General features: G+C 42.6%; 1 protein-coding gene across 3 annotated transcripts in view; it reads left to right on the top strand.

Annotated features, from left to right (window-relative positions):
* Positions 1 to 27,931, top strand: part of ARHGAP26 (Rho GTPase activating protein 26) — a 460,108-nt gene that overhangs the window by 367,578 nt on the left and 64,599 nt on the right. For all 3 annotated transcript variants that reach the window (XM_025387513.1, XM_025387515.1, XM_025387514.1), the window contains exons 19-20: positions 226 to 364; positions 13,448 to 13,598. In XM_025387513.1, coding sequence (XP_025243298.1) covers positions 226 to 364; positions 13,448 to 13,598 — 290 coding nt within the window. The remainder of the gene's footprint in view (positions 1 to 225; positions 365 to 13,447; positions 13,599 to 27,931) is intronic.

Below are 27,931 nucleotides of genomic sequence, written 5' to 3' on the forward strand. Positions count from 1 at the left end.
GGAAGTGGGTGGTTATCAAACTCTGGGATAAGCTTCCAAACGAAAATGTTTAATGCCATTTCCTAGAAATGTTTAAAATGAAGTCTTGAGCAACTGCCAGTGGTCTTCTCAGATCTTTTCTTGCTGATTCCAAGACACTGCCAAGCTTTCCATTGTACTGCTTCAGGCCTGTTTTCTTCCCAGTTCACAGATGTGAGTAACCTTGTTGTGAAACTTTGTTTGCAGATATTTAACACCGTGCCCGATATGCCTCTCACCAATGCCCAGCTGCACCTGTCTCGGAAGAAGAGCAGTGACTCCAAGCCCCCGTCCTGCAGCGAGAGGCCCCTGACGCTCTTCCACACCGTTCAGTCAACAGAGAAACGTGAGTCTCTGCTGCGTGGGGCCAGCGTGGCATTCAGGGACATCCTATGCTACCTGCCGCGGCTCAGGGTGGACACTTCCAGCTCTTCTCTGTGTGCTGCTGGCTTTTTGTGTCCTTGAAGACTGTATCATTGTGCCCTCCCAGGTGCCTTTGCTGAGTAACCCTGATAGGACGGGAGAATGAAAGGGAAGGGCTGCCACTGAGGATTGTCTTTCCAGATCTCCTGTGAACAAACAGCTGAGTCTCTTTTCCTCCTGCTCTGACACAATAAGAGCTGAGCTCAGGCACTGCTGCTTCAGCTCCCCTTTTGTTAGCAATTCCCGTAGAGCCAGTGTGCTTTCCTTTTCTCAGTTGTAATGAAATACCCATTAGTGTGAGTCACATGCCCTACTAGAATGTGACTCTGTGAGGGTGGCACCTTGTTCAGCTTGATGTTTTACTCCACCTCTCATGGTGCCTGGCATGGAGTCGACACCTAAAAATATTTGAAATTCATTAGTGAATTAATTAGGGAACAATACCCCACTTGTTCCAAATACCAGCGTGTTATCACCACAATTATATCACATCTGTTTTTCATCTCAGGATTTCTGAGTTCTTTGCAATGATCAGGTACTGACCCCTAAAATATACAGTATTGTTTCAGCCTTTGCTCTGAGAGTGCCTCCGTTTGCTCATCTGTAAAATCGAGATAAGAGGACCCACTCATAGGAAGTTATGCGAATTAAATGAAATTATGCATTTCAGCATCTGGCATAAGGCCTGGGACATGGCAAGGGCCAATTACTGAGAGCTGCCACTACCATTATTGATTACTGTTTAATCACACACAGATAACCAAGTCTGGTTCTTTCATGCAGCTGACATTTACATGACAGCTCCTAGGCACTGGGAATATCAACATGGGACCTTGGCTTTAAGGAGTCCAAAACTGGGTAAGGAAAATAGACAAATGACTACAAATGTAAGTCAGCATCACAGCTGCTTCCTTAGAGAGACCTATACTGAGAGAGGCAGCGGAACACAGTGGTTAAACACACTCTGGCCCGGGTCATCTGGGTGTGATTCTGCCTCTGCTGCTCATCAGCGATGTGTGGCTTGGGAAGTTACCTGATATCTCAGGGCCCCATTCTCCTCTTCTGCAAAATAGGGTTGATGCTTTCTATTTCACGGGGTCGTTCTGAGGATTAAGACCCTTCAAACGTTGCCAGATGCAGAGTCAGTGCTCAGTAAATGCTGGGTGGTGATGGCACTGGTATTGCCATCATCATCATTATTATTACTCATTTCTGTGAGGTACAATAGAGGGACAGAGGCAGGACAGTCCCTTGAAGAGGAGAGGCTTCATATCTGGATTGGTATCTTTCTTCTTGTCACAAAAAAAGGTGGTTATTTAATCCCCTTGTATTTCTAAAGTAATGGCCTTCCTTACCATAACTCCTAAAAGCAAACCTTCCCCATCCCAAAACCCTTACTGCACTTAAAGATGTCATTGAATCTCATCATGTGGCTGTACCTTGCTATATTTAGTATCATTCGGGTTGTTTCAAATATTTTGCTTTTATAAGTAAAGCTACTATTAACATCCTTGTAACTAAATCTGCTCTTATTTCATGAACATTTCTTTAGATAAATTCTTAGAAGAATTTCTAGGTCAACAGATATACAAGGTTTCAGGACTTTGACCCTGTCCTGGGATTGGCTTTCCTTCTCACAGTGGCCTGTGTTCCTTTTAAATATATCTGGCTGGGGTCACTCTCAGTGTGGTCTGCACGTGGCCTGGGCCCCTGCGAGTGTACCAGGGAACACTTGGAACAGAACTGGCCTCACTCACACCTGCTGAATGAATGAGGCATCAGGCTATGGGGTAATGTGCTTCTCAGGTTTCCAGGACAGCCAAGGTCACCTAATGTTTTGTACTAATCAGTGTACGGTGTAGATTAGGAGAGGCTAGACAGTATTGGTAAATTCCCCTAAGCTTGAAATAGTGCTGGGTATGTAGTTAGACTGAAGCAGCAGCAGCGTTGGAACAGGCTTTAAAGCATTGTCTGGGAGCTCATAAGAATGACGATGGAGATCAGGAGAAAATCAACTAGATCTTTGTCCAAGATTAATTTTATCACACAAGGCAAAGGATGAAAGTTAAGGATGTGGAAAGCAGGACTGTCTCAGCTGCAGAGCAAGCTGCTCTGTCCATGTCTGCAGATGGTAGACAGGGGATGCAAAAGGGGAAGAGAGTGAACAATAGGGCCTTTCTCTTAATGTTAGGAAATGCTCCCTGGAAACACGACCGGCGCATACAGGTAGGCTCAGATATTTGTAGGGAGTTTAACTTTCCCTCCTTTCTCAGAGAATAAACATTATAACTGCAAGTCTGTGTGTTCTTTAATTGCAATTTATGTATGTGTCTGTGTGTATATATTGGTTTGTTTTAGAGACCCCTTTTTTTCTGGGAAGCTAGTATACTATCCAAACCGGCATGAAGGGCACCCTGTGGGGGGCCAGTGGGAGAGCTGACTGAGGAAGACTGAGCTAGGAGCTAGAAGGTTGTGCTGGGACCTGCCCCCTCCCAGGTTGTAATCCAGCCACCCATCACTGTTGGGTGAGCAGATGATAATGCACTGTGAAGTTTTCACACAATTCACCTTTCCCTTTGTCTGGTCTATGGACAAAGACAGAAAACTTTTTCCCAGCACTTTGCTGAATTTACTCTTTGGCATTAAAGTACAGGTAACGATTATGCAAATATAATAATTTGTGAAAAAAGGTATGTATTTCCATATAACAGTGATTTCAGTTTGAGGCCTCCTGACACACTTTGCTCAGTGCTTAAATGCCAGTCATGTACCTAACCCCTCATTCACCATTTGTGCTACAGCCACATAGCTCGTGTGGCTCACTGTGACTTATTTAATATACTTCTTTAAGTTAACCTTAAAGCAACTCACTTCTTTCCCTGGCTTCATCCTGATACATAAGATCTCTAAAAACATGACTTCGATGATCTCACTGTATTATTCTCTAATATATGTTAAAATAAATATGTAACCATTAAGATGGAAAGTGGTCATCCATATCCCACCTTAGAATTATTTTGTGTACCACTTGTGGAATGCCTACCACCGTTTGGAATTCACAAACTGGCTTTTAATTTTGACTGACTTCCATCCTTCCTCTTAATTTAAGTACACAAACTCAAGTTCCTTTTGTCCACTCAACTAGAATTGGGTTCAGATATTGTCAGTGGGCTTTGGACACTTGCCGTTCATGTCAGTTTCCTGCTGCGCCCTTTCAGTTCATAGTGACACTTCTCCTGGTTTGATGCCACCTTACCTTTCTAGGTTCTTGCCACAGAGCAGATGCCCGGTTGGAGGGATGTGCTGTGAGGGCACACATGCACCCATAGGCACCTGCACATGCGCACTCCCACATACCTCACCTCTACCTTCACACTTGCCCTGCGATAGTTTTCAGAACCTCATTTCTTTTGATAAGTCTGTCCACCTGATCTCTTTTGGGTCTAGTCATTCTCCTTTTTCTCTTCACTGATGCACTTGCAAGTTAATGTTTATTTGGCATTCCATTTGTCATACTCTTTCCAGTTCCCCAGTTGAAATGCTTAATGGGGCTGAGGCTTCCAGAGTAGCTCACTTAGGTATTTCCCTCCAAGAGACTCCAGGTGTTGTTGGCAGCATACATTTTTCTCCCAACCTCTCTGCAGTGTCCTTATTCTGTGCGGAAGTTGGAGCCCATTGTTTGCTCTTAGAGGTGAATCTTGGCCTCGGATTGTCATTTGCCTCTTTCTTCCCGGAGAACAAGCTCCTCAGGCTCAGGCCTCTGCCTTTGCACCTGCACTTCAGGCTCATGGGCTGGGATATTAGATGATGCTCATAGATGTGTGTCTTATTATCCAGAAGGGGTTTTTCCTTCAGTGTAAGTAGACCAGGTGTGTGTCCAGGTCCCTGCCTGCGACTCTCTCTCTTTAATCTATGGGTATTAGTATAGTCTTCTCTAGGTGGTTTCTTGTTTTGTTTTGTTTTGTTTTCCTTTTCCTAAACGTAAAGCTGTCATCTATTCTCAGAATGAAGAGCTTGATGGTTTCTCATGCTCTGTGCTGGGCAGGGACTTAGATCAGTTATAAGACAGCAAGTGGCTCCTCATATCATAGGCAATGTGTGATGGAAATGGGGCTAGGAGTGAAATGGGACCAGCCTCTGAAATTAAAACTTTGTGGACAAGAGGAAAGGGAATGATGGGGAAATGCAGGATTTAGAAAGCATCATAGCAACAAATACAAACCATCCGGAAACCACTGAATATTTTAGTGAGGAAGGAACTAGATATCAAAGTTATCTGTAGACAGTCAAGTAATGTTTTCTTAAAGGAGTTTTGAGAAAGATACAAAATGATATGAAGATCCCATTCTGGTCCAATAGACAGGAAAGGTGGTCTGTGATGGGAGAGTCTCTCTGTGCGTAGCAGGGGGTAGCTGTTGTCTGTAGAACTGCGGAGAGAACTGTAGAAAGGTAATTTAGCCAAACTGAACCTGGAAGACATTTTCCCTAGAAATTGATTTTTTGCTTGTCTGTGTTTAATATCTATGACTATATAACTTACCAGGTGGTTTCTTGTGTTGGACGTTGTGCACCACAACATCCCAATTAATCTTTAAAATTATATGACACAGGTACTGTCCCTATTTTGCAGTTGAAAGGAAATAAAATTTACATTAAATAGTGTACACTCAGGATTACACAGCAACAATGTAGATTTGAATCCTGTCATTCTACCTCAAAGTGACACTGTTAACCAATCGTTATTTTGCTGTCAAATTGTGGGATGGTTCGACAGGAGATGCATTCCATTAGGGTTAGCTGTTGTGACCTAGTCTGCACACTCATCCTTATCTTCAAGGGAAAGTGTTTCCAGTTCCACTTAAGAACCTGGAGTTCAAAGTTTCATTAAGCTGGGCGTCTGCCCGTAAAATGCTGAGGGGCTGGGGTGGAAGTACAAATGGATACATTCGGTAAAGAACTTTCAGGCCAAACTAAATTTGAACCTCATCTAATAATAACAATAAAAATAAAAATAATTATAGCTCTACTTATGAGCCTGCAAACCTCATTGTCTCGTGTCATCCCCACAATTAATAATCCTGTGAGGTAGGTTCTTATATCCAAATTTTACAGACAAGTAAACTGAGGTCGAGATGTTAAGCAGTTACACTGTTAGCAAATGGCAGAGAAGGGGTTTGTACCTAGGTAGTCTTCCTTCCCTATACTTTGTCATCTCCAAAAGAGTGCCTTTGTCAGTTCTTGAGCTACCAAAGTGAAAACCTTGCTAGCCTGAGTTACAGAAGCAATGAAAGCCATCTGTTCCAGCTTCCAGGGCTACATGGGGGCAGCTGAACCATACTGAATGGGTTCCTCAACATGCGTCCTGGCAGGCTGCAGCCACATGACAGTCTCCCCTCCAAATCTAGCACCAACTACACAGAGAGCGATACGTGTTGAACGGTAGCTTTAATATACTCGGCCAAGCCACTCAGGCTCATTTGCAATCACCTTCAAACAGATGGAACGAGGTTTTTCAACTGTGCTGCCAAATGAATGGCAGCAAAGGAGATTACTGTTTAATCTCCAAGTTTCCACACAGATACATCATCCAGCAGAGACTGTACTGGTACATCTAGGTGAAAGGTACTGACACACAAGCTGTACTTTTTCCGGACAACTGTAGAAGGGGGAGCCAGAAGGATTGAAGGGAGCCAGCAACAAGGTCTTGTACCTTATAGATTTCTTCCAAGAGGTTGCAAGGTGGCACTTAGGATTTATTCTGTCCCAAATTTTTAGCATTTATACCAAGATGTTGAAATGCGTTTCTTGGAACGGAGGTTCATAGACTTGAGTGTGCATTCGAATCTTGTAGGGAGCTTGTTAAAAATACAGATGCTTGGTCTCCTACCAAGGATATTCTGAGTCAGGAGGTCTTGGCTGGGGCTCAAGCATCTATATATTTAAAGCACCCTAGTGATGCCAATGCTAACTCAATTTAGAGAAGTACTGGCTTGGGAAGGTGGGGACAGTCAGGGTGGCTTGTCTTCTGTCATTAGCAGGACATCTCTTTGAATCACTGTTGGGGTTTGGAGCACCCTGGCATGGTGGATGAAAACAGAGGCTCTGCAGTCAGACTGAGACTGAGCTGTTTTAATGTCATCTCTATCACCTACCACTCTGAGACCTGGAATATGTTACTTTCCTTTTCTGAGCCTCCGTTTTCTCATCTGTAAAATCTATCACTAGTAATAGCTTCCTTGGAGGATAATTGCCATGATTAAGTGAGCCAGTATATATAAAGTAGTTGACACTGGGCCTAGACCATAGTAAGCACCTAATAAATGTTAGCTACAATTATGATGATTATCATCAGGCTATAGCTTTACCTTACAACTGACTAAGGAAATATACGCCTCTTTGGAGCCTGCAGATGCAAAGGGGAGGCCCATATGTGAGGGAAATGCAGAGTCCCCCCGGCCCCTGAAAGAGCCTGTTTGATGCTTGAGTGCAAAAACATCAGCAGCCTAGGACATGTTGTACAGTGTCGGTGGAAGTGGGGGTGGGGGCAGGAGGGGATTCTTGGGCCTTGTTTTACATGGATCATGTTAACTAGCTGCTGAGATTATAGCTCTGAATGATTTTTTTAGTTCCGTTAATTCATCCTGGACCCTCTCCCAGACAGGCCCAGTGAGAGGTTGAGAATTCAGCTTATGTATTTCTCATGTGTGTCTTCCTTGTTGAAACATGACTGGGAATTCATACTATTCAAAGGCTTACGTAATGCCTTTCTCTGAGCAGTCAAAGCTGTAGCATGTGCCCTTTCTCAGGTTGCCTTTGCATATCCCGGGTGCCCTGGGCACACCTGTTTGCTTTGGAAGATGACATGTTTATTCACATGGATTCCTATTGTCACACGGGCTGCAGAAGGTGTGTAATGTGTTTCTTGGGTCAATTATGTGTAATTACTACACGTGACTGAAAACCATGTTGATAATATGGCCATTAAAAAATGATGCTGTGGAAAGCTCGTGGCAGGAAAAAAGTTCCAGCTAGACCCATTAAATGAAAACAAGCACATTCTAGACGCATGCTTTTGGCACTATCACCAAGTGAACAAAGCAGATACCATTAAGTATGATGTGAGTCTGCTTTGTTAAAAGCATGACACACGTCTCTGTGTGTGTGTATATGTATATATTCCTCTGTGTAGCAGAACAATTGGACTTTTACACACCAAAATGAATACAGCTGGAGGGTGACCCATGCAGGATATTTGTGTGCAGATGCAAATGCTTTTCTATACTTTCTAAGTTGGAGAGAAATGCGTATTGCTTATATATTCACTTGTTTTTAAGTTATTAAAAACAGAACTCCCTAATCATACCTTTCGTGTACTATCTCAAACCCATTTTGCAGTGAGTCGTGGTATAAAAGTAAGTAAACGTGTAGTTTCCTTCTTTCTAATGAGCAAGAATATAAGCCATCTGTACGTGGACTCCCTCAGATCCCAGTCAACTGTAGATTAACAGGAAAGCAATTTTTCCTGAAAGCAAGTTCTCACGTAGAAAAGAGGGCTGTCTTGTGAGTAATAGAGTGTCCATCTAACTCTGATCATTCAACCCCCTATTCAACATTCATCAGAGGCCCATTCCTCCCTTGTGGTGTCTGAAATGGTGTTTTAGGGCCAGTCTTTCTCATTGTGCCTCCATGTCTCTTTCCTGTGAATCAGTGCAATCCCAGGCCAGCCACAGTGACTTCCCCATTCTCTCACGAAATTCAGTTTTATTGGCATTTTTTCCCTTTGCAAAGAAAAGGGTTATTACAGGTGATATAGGGAGAGAGTCAGTCTGTCCACCCAGAACCATAATCAGAAGTCGTTTTGCTGAAGATCATCTGTCAAAGTTTTAATATCATCTTTCATGTACTGTGATCAAAACAATGGATTGACTCTACTTTTCACTTTTTTTTTTTTTTTGAGACAGAGTCTTGCTCTGTTGCCCAGGCCGTGGAGTGCAGTGGTGTGATCTTGGCTCACTGCAACCTTCGCCTTCTGGGTTCAAGTGATTCTCCTGCTTCAGCCTCCCAAGTAGCTGGGACTACAGGTGCCCGCCACCACACCTGGCTAATTTTTGTACTTTTAGTAGACATGGGGTTTCTCCATATTGGCCAGGCTGGTCTCAAACTCCTGACCTTGTGATCCGCCTGTCTCAGCCTCCCAAAGTGGTGGGATTATAGGTTTGAGTCACCGCGCCCAGCCTACTTTTCAACTCAATGTGTAGAGTCTGTCATCACCCAAACTCCTTTTTAAGATTTTTTTTAAAAAATTGCCCAAACTGTTTTTATATACCCAAACTTATTACACAGACTGCTTTCTAAGATTATTTTTATCATAGGGACTGAGGCTGCTGGGTCAGCCTGAAATGAGACCACCTCAGATTTTAGTGTGGCTTGGCATGTCACTATTATCAGGAGCAAGAGCTACAGGGGGTAAAAATTGCTTTGGAAAATCTGATTCCAAACTTCCCATGTACTTGGGTATTTCCCAGAGATGGTAAACTCAGAAATTGCTGTACACTCATCATTTTTTATTGCAAAATTCATTAAGCTGCCGTGCTATTATCATCCCATCTTGTCAAGATGATGCATTACAGACTTCATTGCAAAACTTTAACAAGCAGGAGAAAGTACACCTCTCTCCTGACCACAGCACAGGAAAGCCTCTGGGTATTTTGTGTTTGCCTTCCTATTTTTTTATATAAATCTCCTTGTCTTTGTAAAACTTCGCGCTGTCTGGTAACTCCCTTTTCTTCTTGTTTGATCATGTGGAGAGTCCGTTCCCTCCTTTTGGCTCTACGAGGCATCCTGAGAGGCTGTTAAAGAACAGTCCTCTTGCCTCTTCTTTTTGCCCTCTACTCTTAGGCACCATGGAAAGTTGGGATATTAGCCTGTATTCTGACAGAGTCCCATGCATGGTGGGAAACCTCCCGCAAATGTTTCATATTTACCCTCCAGCTCTGTGTATTCAGTGAGCCAGAGCTGTTCGGGCCTGCCAAGACGAGTGAATTTGGCTTGGCTCTGTGAGTGCTTTCCTGGCCTCGCCTCTGGGTTCTGTGATAAACAGAGCTCCTGCCTCCCGTGTGTGATGGGGTTGCCATTAGAGTGGGTCGGAGTCACTTGGTAAATATGGAAAGTGAAGTCGCTCAGCTCCCAGATTTCCATGGCAACCCCCAGAACAAGTACAATATCACCAAAATTATTCTGCGGCTTTCCTTTTTTAGTTGCAGTGATTTGGTTGCATACTCATGTTTTTCCGTTCCTGATTTGTACAAAAAATAAAAACTCTGCCCACTGTCATCCGTACTTTGGTTTCAAGGACATTCATGGTCCCTGTCTAAAGCACCTGAAAAATTCAGTCACACAAAACTACCTCTTTCTGTTCCAGCAGCATAAATTTTTGACTGTGTATTATTCCCTTATATTTAAAATTTATCTTATAACCATTCACGGAGCCTTAGTGTCAGTGACCCGTGGGTGAGGCACCAGGAATGGATGGCTAATGTTGACCTCACCAGCCACATTAATGGATGCCGTGTGGCCAGACAGCATGTCCCTGCCCTCAGGTAGTTTGCATCCTTAAGGACCAAGTTCACATCCAGTTTGTCACTCCTTATAGAACGTATGTTTGTGAAAGCACTGCCAATGCATGCTTACCATTATTTGGGGATTTATTTTATTATTTTCTTGTTGCTGGGGTCTTGTTTTCTGTGACTGATACAAAGACAGATTCTTGTTGACAAACATGTTTGAGGTGGGCAAGCATTCTCACTGACTTCAACCAGTTTAGGCATACTTCTGAGTTGTGGGCATTCTTTCCTTTTTGTCATGGTCCTCTATGATCTTGTTGACTTGACTCATAACTAGCTGTTTTTCTTTTGAAGCCCACTAGCCTATAATTTTTTTCCTTCAGCAACATAATTGCCATCAGTCCTTCTTATACCTTCTATGAGGATACCAGAGCTGGATTGAATCATCAGTGACTCAGGGAAGTCTAGCTATGTTATTTGAAGGATTTGCTTAATTTTAATTTTTATTTTTTAAAGTGTCTTCTAGGCTGCCTGTTCTTGTGCGCTTCTGTCAGGAGCAGTACTCATTTGCCTAGCTGATGAAAAATGCTCCTATTTTGAGTGACATTACTGAATATTATTATTATTATTATTATTTAAAGGAGGCAGAGTCTTGCTCTGTCACCTAGGCTGGTGTGCTGTGTCACCATCATACCTCACCACAGCCTTGAACTCCCAGGCTGAAGCAATTCTCCTGCCTCAGCCTTCCAAGTACGTGGGACCACAGGTGTGTACCACCAGGCCTGGCTAATTTTTAACCTTTTTTTTGTAGAGCTGGGGGTCTCACTATGTTTACCAGGTTGATTTCAAAATCTTGGCCTCAAGTGATCCTCCCACCTTGGCCTCTGAAGGCGATGGGATTGCAGGCATGAACCGCCATGCTTGGCTCATTTTCTCCTTATTTCCTAATTGACTCCAAATGCTTTAAAATTTGTCTTGGTATAGTTTGCTATAACCACTAAAACATTTGACTGGCCATTGATCTTATTCTCCACCCTTTCCCTGGAATAATCCTCACCTGCCTACTCACCCTCAGTAAAGATTGTCAGCCTTTCAGCTTAGATCCTCTACCTAGATGTTCTCAGTCTCATTATGTATTGTCTACAGATGATGAGACCTTTCTTCTACAAAATTGTAGTCGTTTTATAGTCAGGCAGTGCCAGGTTTCTGGATTTTCTTGTCATTTGTCCCAGCAAGGGATACCAATAAAGAGTTGGCCTCTTAGGATGCATATTTGGCCCTCTTGGCTGTAAAACTGTGAAGCCTTATGATACATTTTTATACCCTCCTTTACTAATGGATAGTAAGGGAGAAAAATAATCTCCTGCTAACGTTTTAGAAAGACGAATATACTTTTAGCAAGATACTGTTTTTAGTTTGTAGAATGATAATCCTCTCCTGGAAAAGTAAATATAATCACAGGAGAAATGTGAGCGATAGTTACGCTCTTCTGTTTCCTGAGAATTATGTCACTCAAACTTGGCCCTTTAAGCTTCTCAAAATCAAGTTAATAAACCTGTTTCTCTGTCCTGTCCTGTGAAGCAGCAAATGTCTCCAGTTGAAGCCCGGGGAACCGTCCTCACTCTCTTTCTTTATATGGTAGTCTCGAGCTCCTCATGGTCTTTCGGGCATCTTTGTATGCGTGTTTTGTAAAAAGGAAAATCTTACTGATACTGATTCATACTGATAAATGGCACATCCAATCTCTCAGTGATCCCCTTATTATGTAATCTTAGTGTTGTTTTTCTTTCTGGTAGGAAGTTCCCATTTACAGGCCCTGTTAGTCCTCCTACATCTTGGCTCAGTGTAACTCTTTTGGCTTCTCTTTGTTGTCGTTTTTGTTCAAAAATGAAGCTCTTAAAATATGAACAGTTCTAAATCTCAGACATCAGTTCAATCTACTTTTTCCAAATCTACTTTGAGTTCAGTAGTCAGGAGGTAGCCTTATAGGGTTTTTCTCTCTCCTGTGGGGCTTTCTGCAGGGCATTAAGGATTTGCTAAGATATCAGGGGTATTGGGGTGAGTGTGTATGTATTTAGTGTGAGGCTTACTGTAAAATCACTTCATAAGCATACTTTATTTTTACAGACATGACTCGTGCAAAAGGAAAAGTATTTTTATGACACATCATCCTCTTAGTTGCCTCAAGAGACCTGAGTTCAAATGTTGCCCTTTAAATTATCATACCAGTGACTCTAGACTATCCTGTGAGGGACATATTGTAACATACCCCTGACTCACTGCAAAAAGGTCCAGGATTAGCCTAGATATTATGTTTAAGTGAATTAATTGCCAGAAGTATCAGTTGATTTTAGTATGGTATATCTGTAATCAATAGAGGACAAGAATCACATTCCACATCTATAATATTTTGCCACAGCAATGATGGGTGCCTGTACCATTTAGCTAAATTATCTCCAAAAATTGTGTTTTCCATTCATGATTCCAAGTTTTTAAAGATGGGAAGAACATAAAGTTCTGTTCTTTGAGCGGTATTCTGAAGTTTACAAGATACATTCCTGCCTGTGATCCCACTTGATCCTCATGACAGTTCCACAAGCTGTGAAAGGCAGTTCTTGTTCTCCCCATTTTATAGATTGTTAACCAGGAATCCAAGATCAAGTAGAAATTGCCGGAGGTCACATAGCCAGTCAGGGCTTGAAGAGAACTCAGCTTTTCTGTCTCTTGGCTTGGCAATATTCTCCAAGCGTGAATATGACTGCTGGGACTATGGACTCAGGTATTTTGTTGTTGTTTATAGGCAAACCATTCTGCAACCCAGTACAGAGTGATTTATCAAAGAATTCACTTGAAGTTAAACACCAAGTACATGGAGCTAGAGGCAACACCGAAAGACGTGTCTGAGAAAGGGTCAGGAATTTAGACTGTTGGAGTCATAAGGACATTGGTGGCTGAATAGTAGATCTTCTCTGGTGAGGCTCTATGGAATTGGAGGTGGGACATGGCCTGATGAATTAGAGCAATATTAGAGACAGGAGTTTTAGAATGAAAGGTGAGTGTCACAGAAGCCAAGGGGATCTGGGTGAATGTGAGGGGGTCTATGAAGGCTTTTCTCTAGTCTGGCAATCTGCCAGTCAAAAGAAGATGCAATTTATGGTGCCATGGTAGGGTCACTTTTAGAAAAAATCCTGGCTTATATTAAAGGGGAGATATATCCTGTTACAACGAGGAAGGGGGTTTGCTTTAAAATTTCGAGTCACCTGTTCCCCCTTGACTCTTCCTTTCCCACTTTTAATTCTTAACCTTTTCTATGTTGTTTCTTAAGCTTCCCTGGGATTAGAGATCTTGATCCAGTCTTATTCCTTATAAATTTTTGTGCATGTAGCAATAGACTGTCGCTATGCAATAATAGTAATATGGGACTTGTGACTTTTTCCCCCCAGAGGAACAAAGGAACAGCATCATCAACTCCAGTTTGGAATCTGTCTCATCAAATCCAAACAGCATCCTTAATTCCAGCAGCAGCTTACAGCCCAACATGAACTCCAGTGACCCAGACCTGGCTGTGGTCAAACCCACCCGGCCCAACTCACTGTAAGTATGATGTCCAGCTGCCTACCCCACAAGGACTTTGGTCAGCCATTCCACCTAGAATTTGCTATCTGGCTCCATCTGACTTCGGACCATTGTCCCCTGAACATTATTTAAACCTCCTCCCTAAACTGGGAGCTCAGCTGGCTTGTTGTGGGTGTTTCAAGCATCATCATCTCAGAGGGAGTCGTTATTCTTAACATACTGCTTCTTAGCCTTGGTGATTTTTGATTTACCGTCCTGCTGAGATGGCTTTGGTGATAGCTATTGCCTGTGCTGGCTGCTGGGCATGAAAAGCAATTTCTGTAAGTTTTACAAACATCCAGGGGCTGTAGCAGCTCTGTGGCCGAGTTTGTTTCACTCATCCATGTTGTCTCGGTTTCCCTCCCCACTGACTATGTTGGAAATGTTCAGTGCCGCCTCCGTGTCCGCTTCCATAAGGAAGAGGCTCCAGGAGCCCTTTGTGTCTTCACATCCTCAAACCTTAGCATGACTATGACTTCTTAACAGATACTATTAAAGAGAAGAACCCTTTTTGCTTTATTTTTGGGCATTGAGCACCCATAGTCAGGACAATTAGTTTGGGGGCTGGTTGTCTAGCCCTCCACAGAAACTAGATCTACTCTGCTAGGATCAGAAAGTTCTCCCTCATGGTTTCAACCCACATTGCTTCGCATGCTTCTTTAGACCATCCCATAAATCTTGTCAACTAGCGCCTTTGCAGAAAGAATGTGAGGCCATGACCAGAACAGTTGGACTCTCAGGCTACAGTTATGTAAGACTCAGGAAAAACAGAGATGATTTTGCCTTTCTCTAAGTGAAAATAGATTGAGGTTCAGCCACAGACTGTCTTCAGGGCGGTTGTTTCACGTGGGGAGACACTAGCAAGGCGGTGAGATGCTAGGATGTCAGTAACCTTTTACTGCTCCTCCGCATGCCATAGTTTCATGGCAGTACCCTGTCATTCAATCGCTATGAGATATTTACAAATCTGCAAAATGAGTCTGATAATGCCTTAGAAGACACTAAGGGCTATTAAATACTTGGGAGGAGAGATGACTCCAAAATGGATGTAAGAGGTACATAATAAAAATGTTACTATACTGTGGGATGAAATCTTAAACTGAGAATATCAGGTCTTTTTAGTTGTTGGCAGCTTTAAATCATACTATGTTCAGGAAGCTTAATTATTTGCCCGTTGAGTGGTAAATCGCATGTTCCTTCACCAAGAAGTGGACCAGTGCCTCAGGACCTCAAAATAATTGAATTTGTTCAGCTTATGGGCAGTGAGTCTCTTCTGGTTCTCCATGGCTGGGCTTGCCTAGGGAGCCTCCCTGCCTTGAGGTTTGGCCTTCTTAGGTGCTCCTATACCCGCTTTCCTGGACTTTAGGGAGATTCTATTTTCTTTACTTTTTTTTTCTTCAGTTGGTTTAATTTTCTGTACCTAGCAGTTGCTAAAGTTATTTCTTGCTGTGTATGAGCAAGGTTGAATTTCTAGCCCAAGTTGCTTAACATCCCCTGATTTTAGCCAGCCACTACCAATGAGTGGTCTGTAATTTTTTTTTTTTTTTTTTCAGTGGCTGGTAGCTGTGAGCCCCTGAGTCACTGCTGAGTACAGTGTGTACAAAGAGGTTGCTTAAGCAGCTAAGTGGAAAAGGGGGGTGTGTCTTTTAAACAGGTCCTGAGGAGAAGGCTTGGGATTTTTTATTTTTTAGGTGTCTAGATACGATTTTTTTTTTCCCATAACATCCTAGGAATCGCTCTGCCTACTTCACACCACCCAGAGGGACTGTTCCCTGCCTGGTACAGATCTGGGGGGCTTTTCTAGGGAAGGGAGGGTGATAACAGGAATGGTTCTACTTGTTTGTCTCTGGAGGAGGATTAGAAAAGGAAGTGTGGGTGTGCCTCCAACAAGACCACTGTCCTTCCAAGCCGAGTGAGTCGCTGATTGATACCTTTGAGTCTTAAGGTCAGGGATGGTTGTTCCCCGAGGTAGAAGCAGTACCCGCACCAGCACTGATACCAGCGTCTGCCATGGCCCTGAGTGGCAGCCATGCCAAAGTCCCCCATAAGCTCTGCAGGCAGGCTCACAGCCACTTCTCAAACCCAAGGCAGTGAGGTGGTTTTCCTGGGTTCCTGTCTCCCTGATATTTTCTGCCTGGGATTTGCTGGTGTGGATCATGCATGGCTGTTAGGCAGTCCTAACAAATGGACCCACAGTACTTTCCCTGAGCAAATTGATTCTGAGAAATCTGTCGGCACACAGATGTGCCATGGTAACAATCACTCGAGACCACTTGGGTCTCAGCCCCAGGTGTGGACCCATTTGTTCCCGCCATCGTTGTTCGGTTGGAAGTGTCCAGAGCTCCTCCAGTGGGAACACTTAATGATGCAGATGAAAATGAGGAACATAGGTGAGCTGGGAGGATTACCATTAGCTTGACCATTAAATAGGCATGAGGTACGGAACCAGCCACCATGAAGCTATCTGTTCTTTTTATTTCACTCCTTTATTTCACTATTTTTTGTAATGACTGGGATATCATTATGACCAGATAGAAAAATAGCGAAAGAAACATGTTTATAACTCATAATACAGTGGTACCTCTGATGATACATTTTGCGGTATTATTAATCTTCCCTAATTCTCCAAGGATATCAGGGCGCTCTTATTTACATGAATGTAATGCTAAATCAGACATCAAAATTAGAGATGCCATCATTCTACCTGTGCCAGGGCAAGGCTGCTGGGTTTAAATCTTTGGCAGGTCCTCAGCTTGACTCCTGAAGTAGCCATCTCTCCTGAAGAACAAAGGACAATTGGTAAGTCAGGACCAAAGTCCAGCTAGTCTGAAATTGTTAACAACTGTGGCTGAACCTATTTTATGCCCAGACCCATGCATGCCAAGCTACCTGGGGTAAACCAGAAAAAGAGGGTTCCTGTCTTCCCCAAGAGTTCACAGTCTAGCTAAGGAAGAAAGGCAGTGGCATATGGCAGTGCTAATAGGGACTTACAAGTCATAGTGTGTTTAGATTTCAACCACTATTACCTGAGTATCTGCTGAGTGCACACACCAGGTCGAAGTAGTGGGAAAGGTCTGGTAGATGGAGTGTGAGGTGGGCATTAGGAAAAACTTAGGTGGATGGATGAAGAGCATTCCAGGTAAGAGGGATGAAGGAGGCAGAGATTATCTAGAATGGATAAATGCATTCTGCAGACATGTATATTAGGGGAGAGGGGAGCTGTAATTCCTCTGGTACCACTACTACCAAAAAAAAGACTTGAATGAACCTTTAAAATCAGGAGACTTCACATAAAATTCAGATTTCATGCTGGAACAATTGGACATCCACATGCACAAAAATGAATCTAGATACAGACATCATACCTTTCACAGAAACTAATTCCAAATGGACCATAGGTCTAAATGTAAAATGCAAAACTGTAAAACTTCTAGAAGATAACATAGGAGAAAACCTAGGTGGCCTTGGATATAATTATGACTTACTAGATATGACATTCAAAGTATAATCCGTGAGATAAAAGCTTGTTAAGTTGGACTTTGTTTAAACTAAAAACTTCTGCTCTGTGAAAGACACTCAAGAGAATGAAAAGACAAGCCACACACTAGGAGAAAATATTTGCAAAACACGTATCTGATAAAGGATCAGTATCCAAAATATACAAAGAACTTTTAAAATTCAGTAATAGGTAAACAAAGAACCCAATTAAAATATGAGCAAAAAATATGAACAGATACCTAATCAAAAAGGACATACAGGTATCAAGTAAGCATAAAAAATATGATTCACTTCTTATGTCTTCAGGGAAATACAAATAAAAACAACAGTGAGATACCACTACACACACCTATGAGAATGGCCAAAATTCCAGAACACTGACAACATCGGATGCTGGCAAGGATGTGGAGCAGTGGGAACTCTCACTCATTGCTGGTAGGAATACAAAGTGATACAGCCATTTTTGGAAGACAGTTTGGTGGTTTTTCGCAAAACCAAACATATTCTAAGCATACAATCCAGCAATCATGCTCTTTGGTATTCACCCAAATGAGTTGAAATTTATGTCTACACAAAAACCTGCACATGGATTTTGTTAGTAGCTTTAATTGCCAAAACTTGGGAAGCAACCAAGATGTCTATCAGTACATGAAAATGGATAAACAAACTATGGTGCACGCAGACAATGCTATAGTATTCAATGATTTTTAAAAATGAACTCTCCAGCCATGAAAAGACATGGGGGAACTTTTAATGCGTGTTGCTAAGTAAAAGAAGTCAGCCTGGCAGGGCGCAGTGGCTCACACCTGTAATCCCAGCACTTTGGGAGGCCAAGGCAGGCAGATCACTTGAGGTCAGGAGTTTGAGACCAGCCTGGACAACATGGTGAAACCCCATCTCTACTAAAAAAAAAAAAAAAAAAAAAAAAAAAAAAAAAAAAAAAAATTAGCTGGGCGTGGTGGTGTGGGCCTGTAGTCCCAGGCTCAGGAGGCTGAGGCAGGAGAATGGGTTGAACCTGGGAGGCAGAGGTTGCGGTGAGCTGAGATCATGCCACCACACTCCAGCCTGGGCTACAGAGCAAGACTCCATCTCAAAAAACAAGAAATCAATCTGAGAAGACTACAATATGATATAATACCAACTATATGGCTTTCTGGAAAATGCAAAATTACGGAATCAATGAAAAGATCAATGGTCGCCAGGGATTCTGGGGAGAGGAACAGGGATGAATATTTGGAGCACAGGGCATTTTTTTTACGGTGAGACTATTCTGTGTGATGCTCGAATGGGATATACACAAGACATTATGCGTTTGTCAAAACCCATAGAACACAAAGACTGAATGCTAATGTAAACTATGGCCTTTAAGTTAATAATAATGAACCAATATAAATATTGGTTCATGAGTTGTAACCAGTGTATTGCGTTAATGCAAGATGTTAATAATTAAGGAAACTCAGAATGTAGAAATAGAGAGGGTATGTGTAAAACTTTCATGCAATTTTTCTGTAAACCCAAAACTGCTCTAAAAAATAGAGTTTATTAATATATCTTTTTAAATCCAGATTTCCAGCTTCTTTTGAAATTTCAGAAGAGGTGGCTATACTAAACCTGTGTGGAACTTGGGAGCAGATGATGCTCTCTGGTCTCTATTATCTCACAGCTGGCCTGCTTCACTTTTATACCTAATGCCTGTAGGCCCATAGTCAATTAAAAATGGCCACAGAATCTTCGGAATCCGTCCCATTAAGAGCTAGAGCCCTTGAATCTAGGCTGGCCTTTACCCTTTGACTTATTTTGGCCAATAGAATGTGTAGGAAGTGACATCATGTGCCTTCCCGAGCCCAGGCCACAATGCCTCACGGCTTTCTCTCTCATCCTCTTGGAACCCAGTCACCATGTGAAGAAGCCTGTTGTAGCCTCCTTAAAGATGACAGATTACGGGAGAGAGAAGCCCAGCTATCTCTCTCAGCCCAGCTCAGTATCAGGACCACCAACCAGTTGAATGCAGCTCACCTGGGTGAATCAGGCAAGCCCAGCCAAAAGCTTCCCAGACAACCTATAGGTTCATGATAAATATCACATTGTGGTTGTGGGAACCCAGTGAGTTTAGGGTGGTTTCATATGCAGTGATAGTAAACTGATACAAGGCCTGTGAGTTTGTGACCTTGGAGTCATGGGCAGCTGTCTTGGGATGGGGCTGAGCTGTCTGCATGCATAGAAAGGTATGGAAGGGTCTCACTATAGCATAGTGCAGCATGGAGACTGGCCTCTCAGTTTTCAGAATCTTCTTGGAAAGAAAACAACTCGTAACTGAGATTCTAAGAAGTTTAAGAAACAAAATGTATGGCTAATGGCAGAGGCAAACAAGAAAGGTGGCTCAAACATTGGAATGGAAAGCAGGAAACCCTAGGTTTTAGTTCTGGCATCAACATTGCCTGGCTGATGATACCAGTCCCTGGACCTGAGCATGCCCGCTACCACCACCACCTTCCACTCTCTCTGGTGGAGGAAGTGGGGCTTATCTACTTCCAAGGGTGAGGGTCGTTCAATGGGTGCTTACCGAGGGCTGCAGAAACAAATCGTCCTCTCCTTCCACGATGACCAGTGGGGCATCATGCCAACTCCCTTCTGGGAGAGAGTGATTTTAAAGGAGGAAGTAAACAAATGCTGAGAAAAGAAGTCAGGGGACACCCCACCAGGGACATAACATGCTGCAGTCATTTCCCCAAATTAGAAACGACTAGGTGAATGCCTTCTTTAGACCACAAAGATTGAAAGATTGAAAGAAAACTGGGAAGGCTGGGATGATTACCGCAACGATGGAACCCAACCTTGGAGTTCTCTCTGCCTAAGTGGTCCCCACCCCTAAAAAATAACTAACTGCTCAGTAGCCTCATAAATAAAACTAATTTTTTCTCGTCCTTCCCCCTTAACACACCCTCTCATGCATTTCCAAGTTATTTCTGGTGACCTAAAAGACACGCATGCCAAACGCCTGCAGATTCTGCCAGAGTCAACCTTCCTCTCCTGTCTCCGTGGCCAGAGAACAGTCCCTGGAATTCAAAAGGATAAACAAGGCCTGCGTCCAGACAGAGTTGTTTCTCTGAAACATTGCTGGCTTCTGAGTTTGATTCAGCTGCTCTCTGATGAAATTCAGGGAAAACTTGCTTTCAGAGATCTCTCTCAGATTTCACGTATCTTCAGCTCAGCTGGTCAGCATTCATTCCACAAATATCAGTTGAACTCCTACCGTGGGCCTGGTGGTGTTCTGAGTGCTGAAGGTACAGTGATTTAAAAATATTAAGAAAAAAAAAACCGAGTTTCTGCTTTCATGGATTTTATATTCTAGTGGAGACAGGAGATAAATCAGTGTTTAACACAGTATATCACACAGTATATTGAGAAGTCCCAGGGAGAAAGCTAATGGAGAATCAAGGAGATGGGGATTTGGAGGGGAAGGAGGCAAGTGACATTAGCTCTCTGTACCTCGATTTTCTCATCTGTAAAATAGTGTGATCATAACCTCCTCAAATAAAGTGGCATGAAAATTAAGTAAGATCATCTTTTATTTACATATTTTAGTACTGTGTATGGCAATTATTAGTATTATTTTGGAGGGCTACCCCCACACACTATCCTTACATTTTCTCCAGTCCCTCAGCCATGGCATGTATTTTTCCTGTGCAGAGAAATGTCCCCGGCTGTCCCACTCACCTTCCCCCACCAGCCTCCTACCTTGAATCTGAGACTGGAGCTATAACTCAGTCCAGGCTGTAAGTTATCATTGAAGAGGAGGAAGGAACTTCTGCTGTAGAGGCAAGTGTTACCCCTCCTTAAAGCAAGACCAGCTAGGGTAGACACGCCACGCCCTGTTCCTGGAAGATTTGGAAACCTCTAAATCCCACAGGGTACCTGATAAGTTGTGTGCATAGCTGTTATTTATTGAGACCAAATGCATGGCAAAATGAATAATATGCATTAGACAAGTGATAATTAATGACATCTTTTTTTAAAAAAAGCAATTTTACCATCCCCATGCTATTTTATGCCAAAGGGTTACACCCAAACAGGCAGCTATGATTTTACTAGAATTGTCTCTATTTGTCATCCTTTGGAATGTGGGGCTTTGAAAGAGGAAGTTTTCCTCTGTGGCTGGATCAGCTTTTTGTGGAGAAGGATATTTCCTTTTAGATTGAGGATTCTGTTTCTCACCCACCTCCAGGCAGAAAAGGTCTCTTCAGACCGGTTTGCCTGAAAACTCGGTGACATTCCTCACCTTTGGAAATAACCTGAACGCCTCATTGTTCTCAAGAGGATTCATTTGCCTCTCCTTGCTCCCCACAGTGCCCTTGGTGATTCCAGCTTACTTACTCATTCATTGTTGTTTCTTGGACATGCCAGATACCCTCCCTCTGTCACCTCAGGCTCCTGGGCTGTGGAAGCCACAGCTCTGCCCCGTAACTAGGCCACGTTCCCTTGACATTTTCAGTTTGTTACTGGTGTGACCCATTTTCTGAGTGGCTTCATGTCCGCTTTTCCCTTTCCCTAAGCAAGATCTCACTCATCAATCAGGAGCCCAGCTGGGCTTCCCTTGGTTGAGGGTGGAGATTCCTGCCTCCATCCAATTTTTATTAGATAAATGGGTTTGGTTATTAGTGGTGGTTCTTCTTTTTTAAAATATAAAAATTGCTTGAGACAGCCCTCACACTTGGTGAGCCAGCAGGATTTCCTTGCCAAGCACCAGGGACCCATTGGTGACACTTGGATCTCTACGGCCTGTCAGCAGAGGGGGTATGGGAGGAGGTAGGGACAGGGCGCCTTCTGAATGCCTAGCCACATCCCTGTTTTCCAGCAGAGTGGAAATCACAAATGGAAAAATGTTTTCCTTTACACATATTGTTCTGTTCTTTTCTCCTGTACAAGCTAAAATCATAGAAAGGGTCTGTATTTTTTCTTTAAACTTATAAATCTTGCTAAATAACCTAAAACAGTTTCCAGAAATTGCCCTGATGTACAGTACATGCTTAAAGTCTTGGGGTTTAATTAAAGGTATGAATGACTGAATTTCATTTTGAATTTAGCTGCCCTCAAATGCCTTATGACACTGTATTTTATTTGTGTAAGTTTAGGCATTTTAAATCTCAAATTTTTGGTAGACTATATGGGAAGGAAATATGCTTAAGATTTTGCATGGCTTTTCAGCATTGTTATGCCTGTAAGGGAACTTTGAAGGAACTCTAAAGTGTTATTTTTCTTATTTAGGATTAGAATTGTTTCTACCTCTGTGTATTTAATCTGAGGGATCTTATTCATAGATTCAGATTCTAAATTGGGTAAATTAAAAGTACATTAGAGTTCAAGTACTGCTTTTGAAACCTTTTTTAGTCAATCTGGAAAGCAGATGCTTACTTAGCTAGGAAAGCATTCCTAGTTGGAAACAGCCTTAGAATCTTGTTTTTAACTCCTTCTCCGCATTAGCGATCTGGAGAGCCATGCAGGATCTACCGTAGGCTTCATTTGGTCTCTATTACACTGGTCTTCCAAGGCAGACTCTTAGTTCCTGTGCACTGGTTCTCGGAGTGTGGTCCTGGGACCAGCATCATTGGCGTTACCTGGGAGCCTATTAGATCTACAGAATCTCAGGCCCCACCCCAGACCTACAGGATCAGCATATTCTAGAAGGAAGGCCCTGTAATCTGTGTTTTACCAAACCCTGCAGATGATTCTGATACATGCTCAAGTCGGAGAGCCATAGTGCATAGTGATCTAGTGCGTTAAGCTCATGGACTTCCACCAGAATAAAATCAGGACTTACCTCAGTGTAAAGCTCTCAGGGCCAAGCCTGTGTCATCACCAGCACCCTCTGATTGTCTGTGCAGTGATGACAGCACTGGGGCTTAACTGAGCTCTGCCCGTGGCCTTTGGGATCAGTCACAGCTTAGACGGCTGAAGAGGGATGGGTTTGCTTTTCACAGGAACCTATTAGCTCACCAGTGCTGCACTTTCAATCTCCCCCAAAAAACCCGGTCAGCTGCTTTGCAAATGCGTGCCTGTTGGTTACAAATCAAGACAGGGTGGATGCATCAATTAAGCCAGTAGATATTTTTATTGTTTATCTATGGTGTGTGTAACATGAAAAGATCAAGATGCTGGTATTGATAGAAAAATAGCTCCCAGGCTATGTGATACTGAAGGTGATGGATGAGCATCAACGTGGACAGATTACAGATATCTAAATCAGCATTTCCCAAACTGGTACAGGAAGGGAAGGGGGCAAGAGCTGCATTGGACTAAGTTCAACAGATTCTTTTTTTTCTTTTTTTCTCGAGATAGAGTCTCACTCTGTCATCCAGGCTGGAGGTCAGTGGTGTGATCTCAGCCCACTGCAACCTCCACATCCTGGGTTCAAGCAGTTCTCCCACCTCAGCCTCCCAAGTAGCTCTGACTACAGGTGCACACCACCACATTCAGCTAATTTTTGTATGTTTTGGTGGAGACAGGGTTTCACCATGTTGGCCAGGCTGGTCTTGAACTCCTGACCTCAAGTGATCCGCCTGCCTCAGCCTCCCAAAGTGCTGGGACTATAGGCATGAGCCACCATGCCTGGCCAGATCAACCAATTATTGACTAGAGAACTTCTGGGCCTTTAATATGTCCATCATGAAAGGGCATCTGTTATGGTACATTTCCTAAATACATTGACCATAGTACATGATTTCTACAGCACTTCTCTTAAGCCTCTTGAAACAGCATTCCGTGGTTTAGAAAATGCTATTCTAAATCAACACTCTACTTTTGAGGGCGGAAATGTATTTCTCATAATGGATGGCATTATTATGGTAAAGATCCTTCCAGAGAACAGAGATTTTGTTTATATGTAAGTGTATGGCCACAAATAACTTTCTGAAGACTGAAATGGGTTATAGGTTTATATCATGTGAAAAGCATTAGTAAGCTTGAGAATCTGGGGCAGAGCAAAGCCTGTGTGGCCTGATTGTGGATCTACCAGGGTCAAGCCTCAGCTCTACCATTTCCTAACTGTGTAAACTTGGGAAAGTTATTTGCTATCTCTGAGCTAAACCTCTTCCGTGAAATGGTAACAATAATAATAATAATAATACCTACTTTTAAGATTATAAGATAATGCCTTCCTCATACTTAGTAAATGGCCTTTTTATTGATTTCTTTCTTTCTTTTTTTTTTGAGATGGAGTCTCTCACCCTGTTGCTCAGGCTGTAGTGCAATGGTGCAATCTCAACTCACTGCAACCTCCACCTCTTCGTTTCAAGCGATTCTCATGCCTCAGCCTCATGAGTAGCTGGGATTACAGGTGCGTGGCACCACACCCGGCTAATTTTTGCATTTTTAGCAGAGACGAGGTTTTACCATGTTGGCCAGGCTGGTATCAAACTCCTGACCTCAGGTGATCCACCCATCTTGGCCTCCCAAAGTGCAAGGATTACAGGCACGAGCCACTGCACCCGGCCTCAGATTTCTTATTAAAATTAGGGAGCCCTAACTTAAGAATCCAGAAAGTCAATTTAACATTGAGCAGCTACTCATGAACTCCTCCTCCAACCCCCAACCAACATTGTGAAATGTAAGTAGTTCAATTATGGTGAGCTATATATAGTTCTTTCACCTGATCTTCATCTGTCATTCTCCATCTGCTATCTACCCAATTTCCTTTGAAAGCTCCATTTTAAAGCAGAATATATAATGGAAAAACCTTAACTCCTGACCTTTATGGAGATATACTAGAGTTACTCAATAATAATTAGCAGTTGCCCTGGTAACCTCAGACTTACTGCTTAAATCACCTGTATTTTTCACCATCCCCTGCCTGCAGGACAATAAGATCACCGGCTTTGTGCTAATGAAAATGGGGACATTTTAGTAATTTTATAATCCTTTTCAGCTTCTATTGTAAGGGTAGAAGTGATACTGTTTGTGATTATGCTCACTAAAAAGAGGCTTTTTGTTTTGTTTTTTAGTTACCAAAGCAGTGAGATAGAAATCATTCTGGGTTTTGAGCAAAGTGGAAAGCCCTGTGCAGTCTATTTTGTTTACCACTGTACTGAAAACCTTTGAAAACTTAAGTAGGTGAAACTTGCAGACTATAATGTAGGGATGATGGCCCTGAGATAGAAAAGGAGAATGAAATTGGCAAGTCTATCATATCAGACGTCACAGACAAAGATGAGTAAAGCCCTCTAACTCCAGCAGTTTGACTTGCACAATGCTGCTGGAAGGTTGGTAAATCCAAAGCTGAAGCACAAGAGAGATTTCTTCAAATGAATGTTGGCTTCTGCTCTGTCTCGGGGGAAGCCTGCATCCCCTCCGTAGCATCCATGTACTGTGCCTTATGGCATAGACCTCATGGTAGGAGCTCCATATAATTTGCTGCTTCTTCTGGAGGAGAAACACCCTACTCCCAAACACACACACACACACACACACACACACAGACACGCAATCCCCTTTCCCATTTTTCCCTTGATCCTTTGGGTGGAAGTAGAATTAGAGGACATATGTCCTTAGGCATCCCATAACAGCACTTACAATGTTCAGTTGTCACACAGTGAAAATAAACTGGCAAGAAATCAGAAATCAGGAAATGGAGTCATGAGAATCCTGGACATACTAATCCAAAAGAGACAAGAGCTACATGTTAGTGATGGCCACAGCCAAGGTAATCTCATCCCAGAGAGCAGTCAGACTCTGCACTATCCCAAGAGAAGACTACAAACATTTCATATGAGGAAATGAACACCCACCAATTGCCCTTACTCCCCGCTTTCCCCTTTAGCCTCAATGGAACACAAACTTATTTTTATCTAATATTTCCCTTTGGAGTATGGCACTGCCTGTTGAATATTTGCTACTGTAGCCTAACTGCACTCTGGAGCACTCACTAATATCAGCATCCAGAATCGACCAGCTCTGACAGACATTCCCTTCCCAGTCAATGAGCAAACACTTACTGAACACTTACTATTTAAGACACTATTCCAGGGTGCAGTGGCCCACACCTGTAATCTCAGCACTTCAGGAAGATCACTTGAGCCCAGGAGTTTAAGACCAGCCTGGACAACATGACATACCATCTCTACAAAAAAAAAAAAAAAAGTTAGCTGAGTGTGGTGGTGCGCGCCCGTGGTCCCATCTACTTGGGAGGCTGAGGGGAGGATTGTTTGAGTTCAAAAGGTCAAGGCTGCCATGAGCTGTGATTGCATCACTGCACTCCAGCCTGGGTGACACAGTAAGACCCCATCTTAAAAAGAAAAAGACACTATTCTAGGCACTGTGAAAAAGACTAAAATATACTCTCCTTGCTGCTGCTCAGACGAGGGAGATCAGATCTACATATGTAGGGGATCATTGCTGCCAATGCAAGATACATTTTAAGTAGTAAGTGAGCAGTTAGGTCATTTACTCAAAAATATTTATGGTTGAATGAAGTATCTTTGCAATTGTAGGCAGGGTTTCCAATAATTTCCCTAGTTCGTTTTCTAGATCTGCTTTGAAGTGTATTAATTTCCTTATCTGCCTTGGTCTTGCTGCTGTGAGTTGGGTAGAAGGAGTTCTAGGCATGTTTTTTTTTTCTTTTTTGGAGATGGAGTCTCACTCTGTCACCCAGGCTGGAGTGCAAAGGCGCGATCTCAGCTCACTGCAACCTCTGCCTCCCGGGTTCAAGCGATTCTTCTGCCTCAACCTCCTGAGTAGCTGGGATTACAGGGTTGTACCACCACACCCAGCTAATTTTTTTTTTTTAGTAGAGACGGGGTTTCGCCATGTTGGCCAGGCTGGTCTCAAACTCCTGACCTCAGGTGATCCATCTACCTCAGCCTCCCAAAGTGCTGGGATTAAAAGGCATGAGTCACCATGTTTTATGTTTTATGATCCACCTTTTTTCTCCTGTTCTCCGGGAGGCTTCCTACCTCTCAGATGCTACCAAGCTATGTCCCAATTATTTATTTATTTATTTATTTATTTATTTATTTTTGCCCACTAGGCCTCTGTGGCTCTAATGTTTTAGATTTCAAGAAAACGTAAAATTTGGACTGTAAGAATGACGTAGAAAGGAAAAAATATCACAGAGAAAGAAAAGCTGCAATTTGATCATTTGCATGTGTTGCATTTTTGAAGTCCTCCCCACCCCATTGCAACAAGAGACTTTATCCTTAGATTGTATTTGTTCTTTTTTTTTTTTTTTTTTTTTTTTTTTATCCCAAAGAACTAGCAGTTTACTGATATTTGTAGTGGCAAAAATTTGTAACAATTTCTTATATAATGCACTATATCAAATATCCTATTAAAATAAAATTTAATTCATATCTTGAAGGATTGTTTTCTGACCTTATATGGAAAAGGAAAGTTTTGAGAATGAGTAGTTCTTTAAACCTTGAATCAATGTAACCAGGAAAAAATAAGTGAAGAGAGACTATGCCTTGCCATGGGTCAGGGGAAGTTTTACTATCAAATTTTCATGCAATACCCAAATCTCTGTATAGGTATGAGGGCTCTCTTTTCTGGTTCTTTGTCTATAAGGAAATTCTAAATTAAATTTCCTCTTCCTTACAAGCCAGTTGTTAAGTTATTAAGTTCTGCCTTTAATTTCAGCGTGAATCAATTAGGTTAGATGCTCGCAAGCAAGCACCCTGGGTCATCATTTCAAAGAATGAGACTCTTTTTGCTGTATTTTTCTTTGCATCCGCGGCTGATTTTTCTGTTCTGCTAGCAGCTCTTCTTCCACTTGCAGGAGTTTATTCTTTTCACTTGTATGCCAACTCCAGTGGCAGTACAAAGGG

This window comes from Theropithecus gelada, chromosome 6, assembly GCF_003255815.1.
Source record: "Theropithecus gelada isolate Dixy chromosome 6, Tgel_1.0, whole genome shotgun sequence".
Lineage (NCBI taxonomy): Eukaryota > Metazoa > Chordata > Mammalia > Primates > Cercopithecidae > Theropithecus > Theropithecus gelada.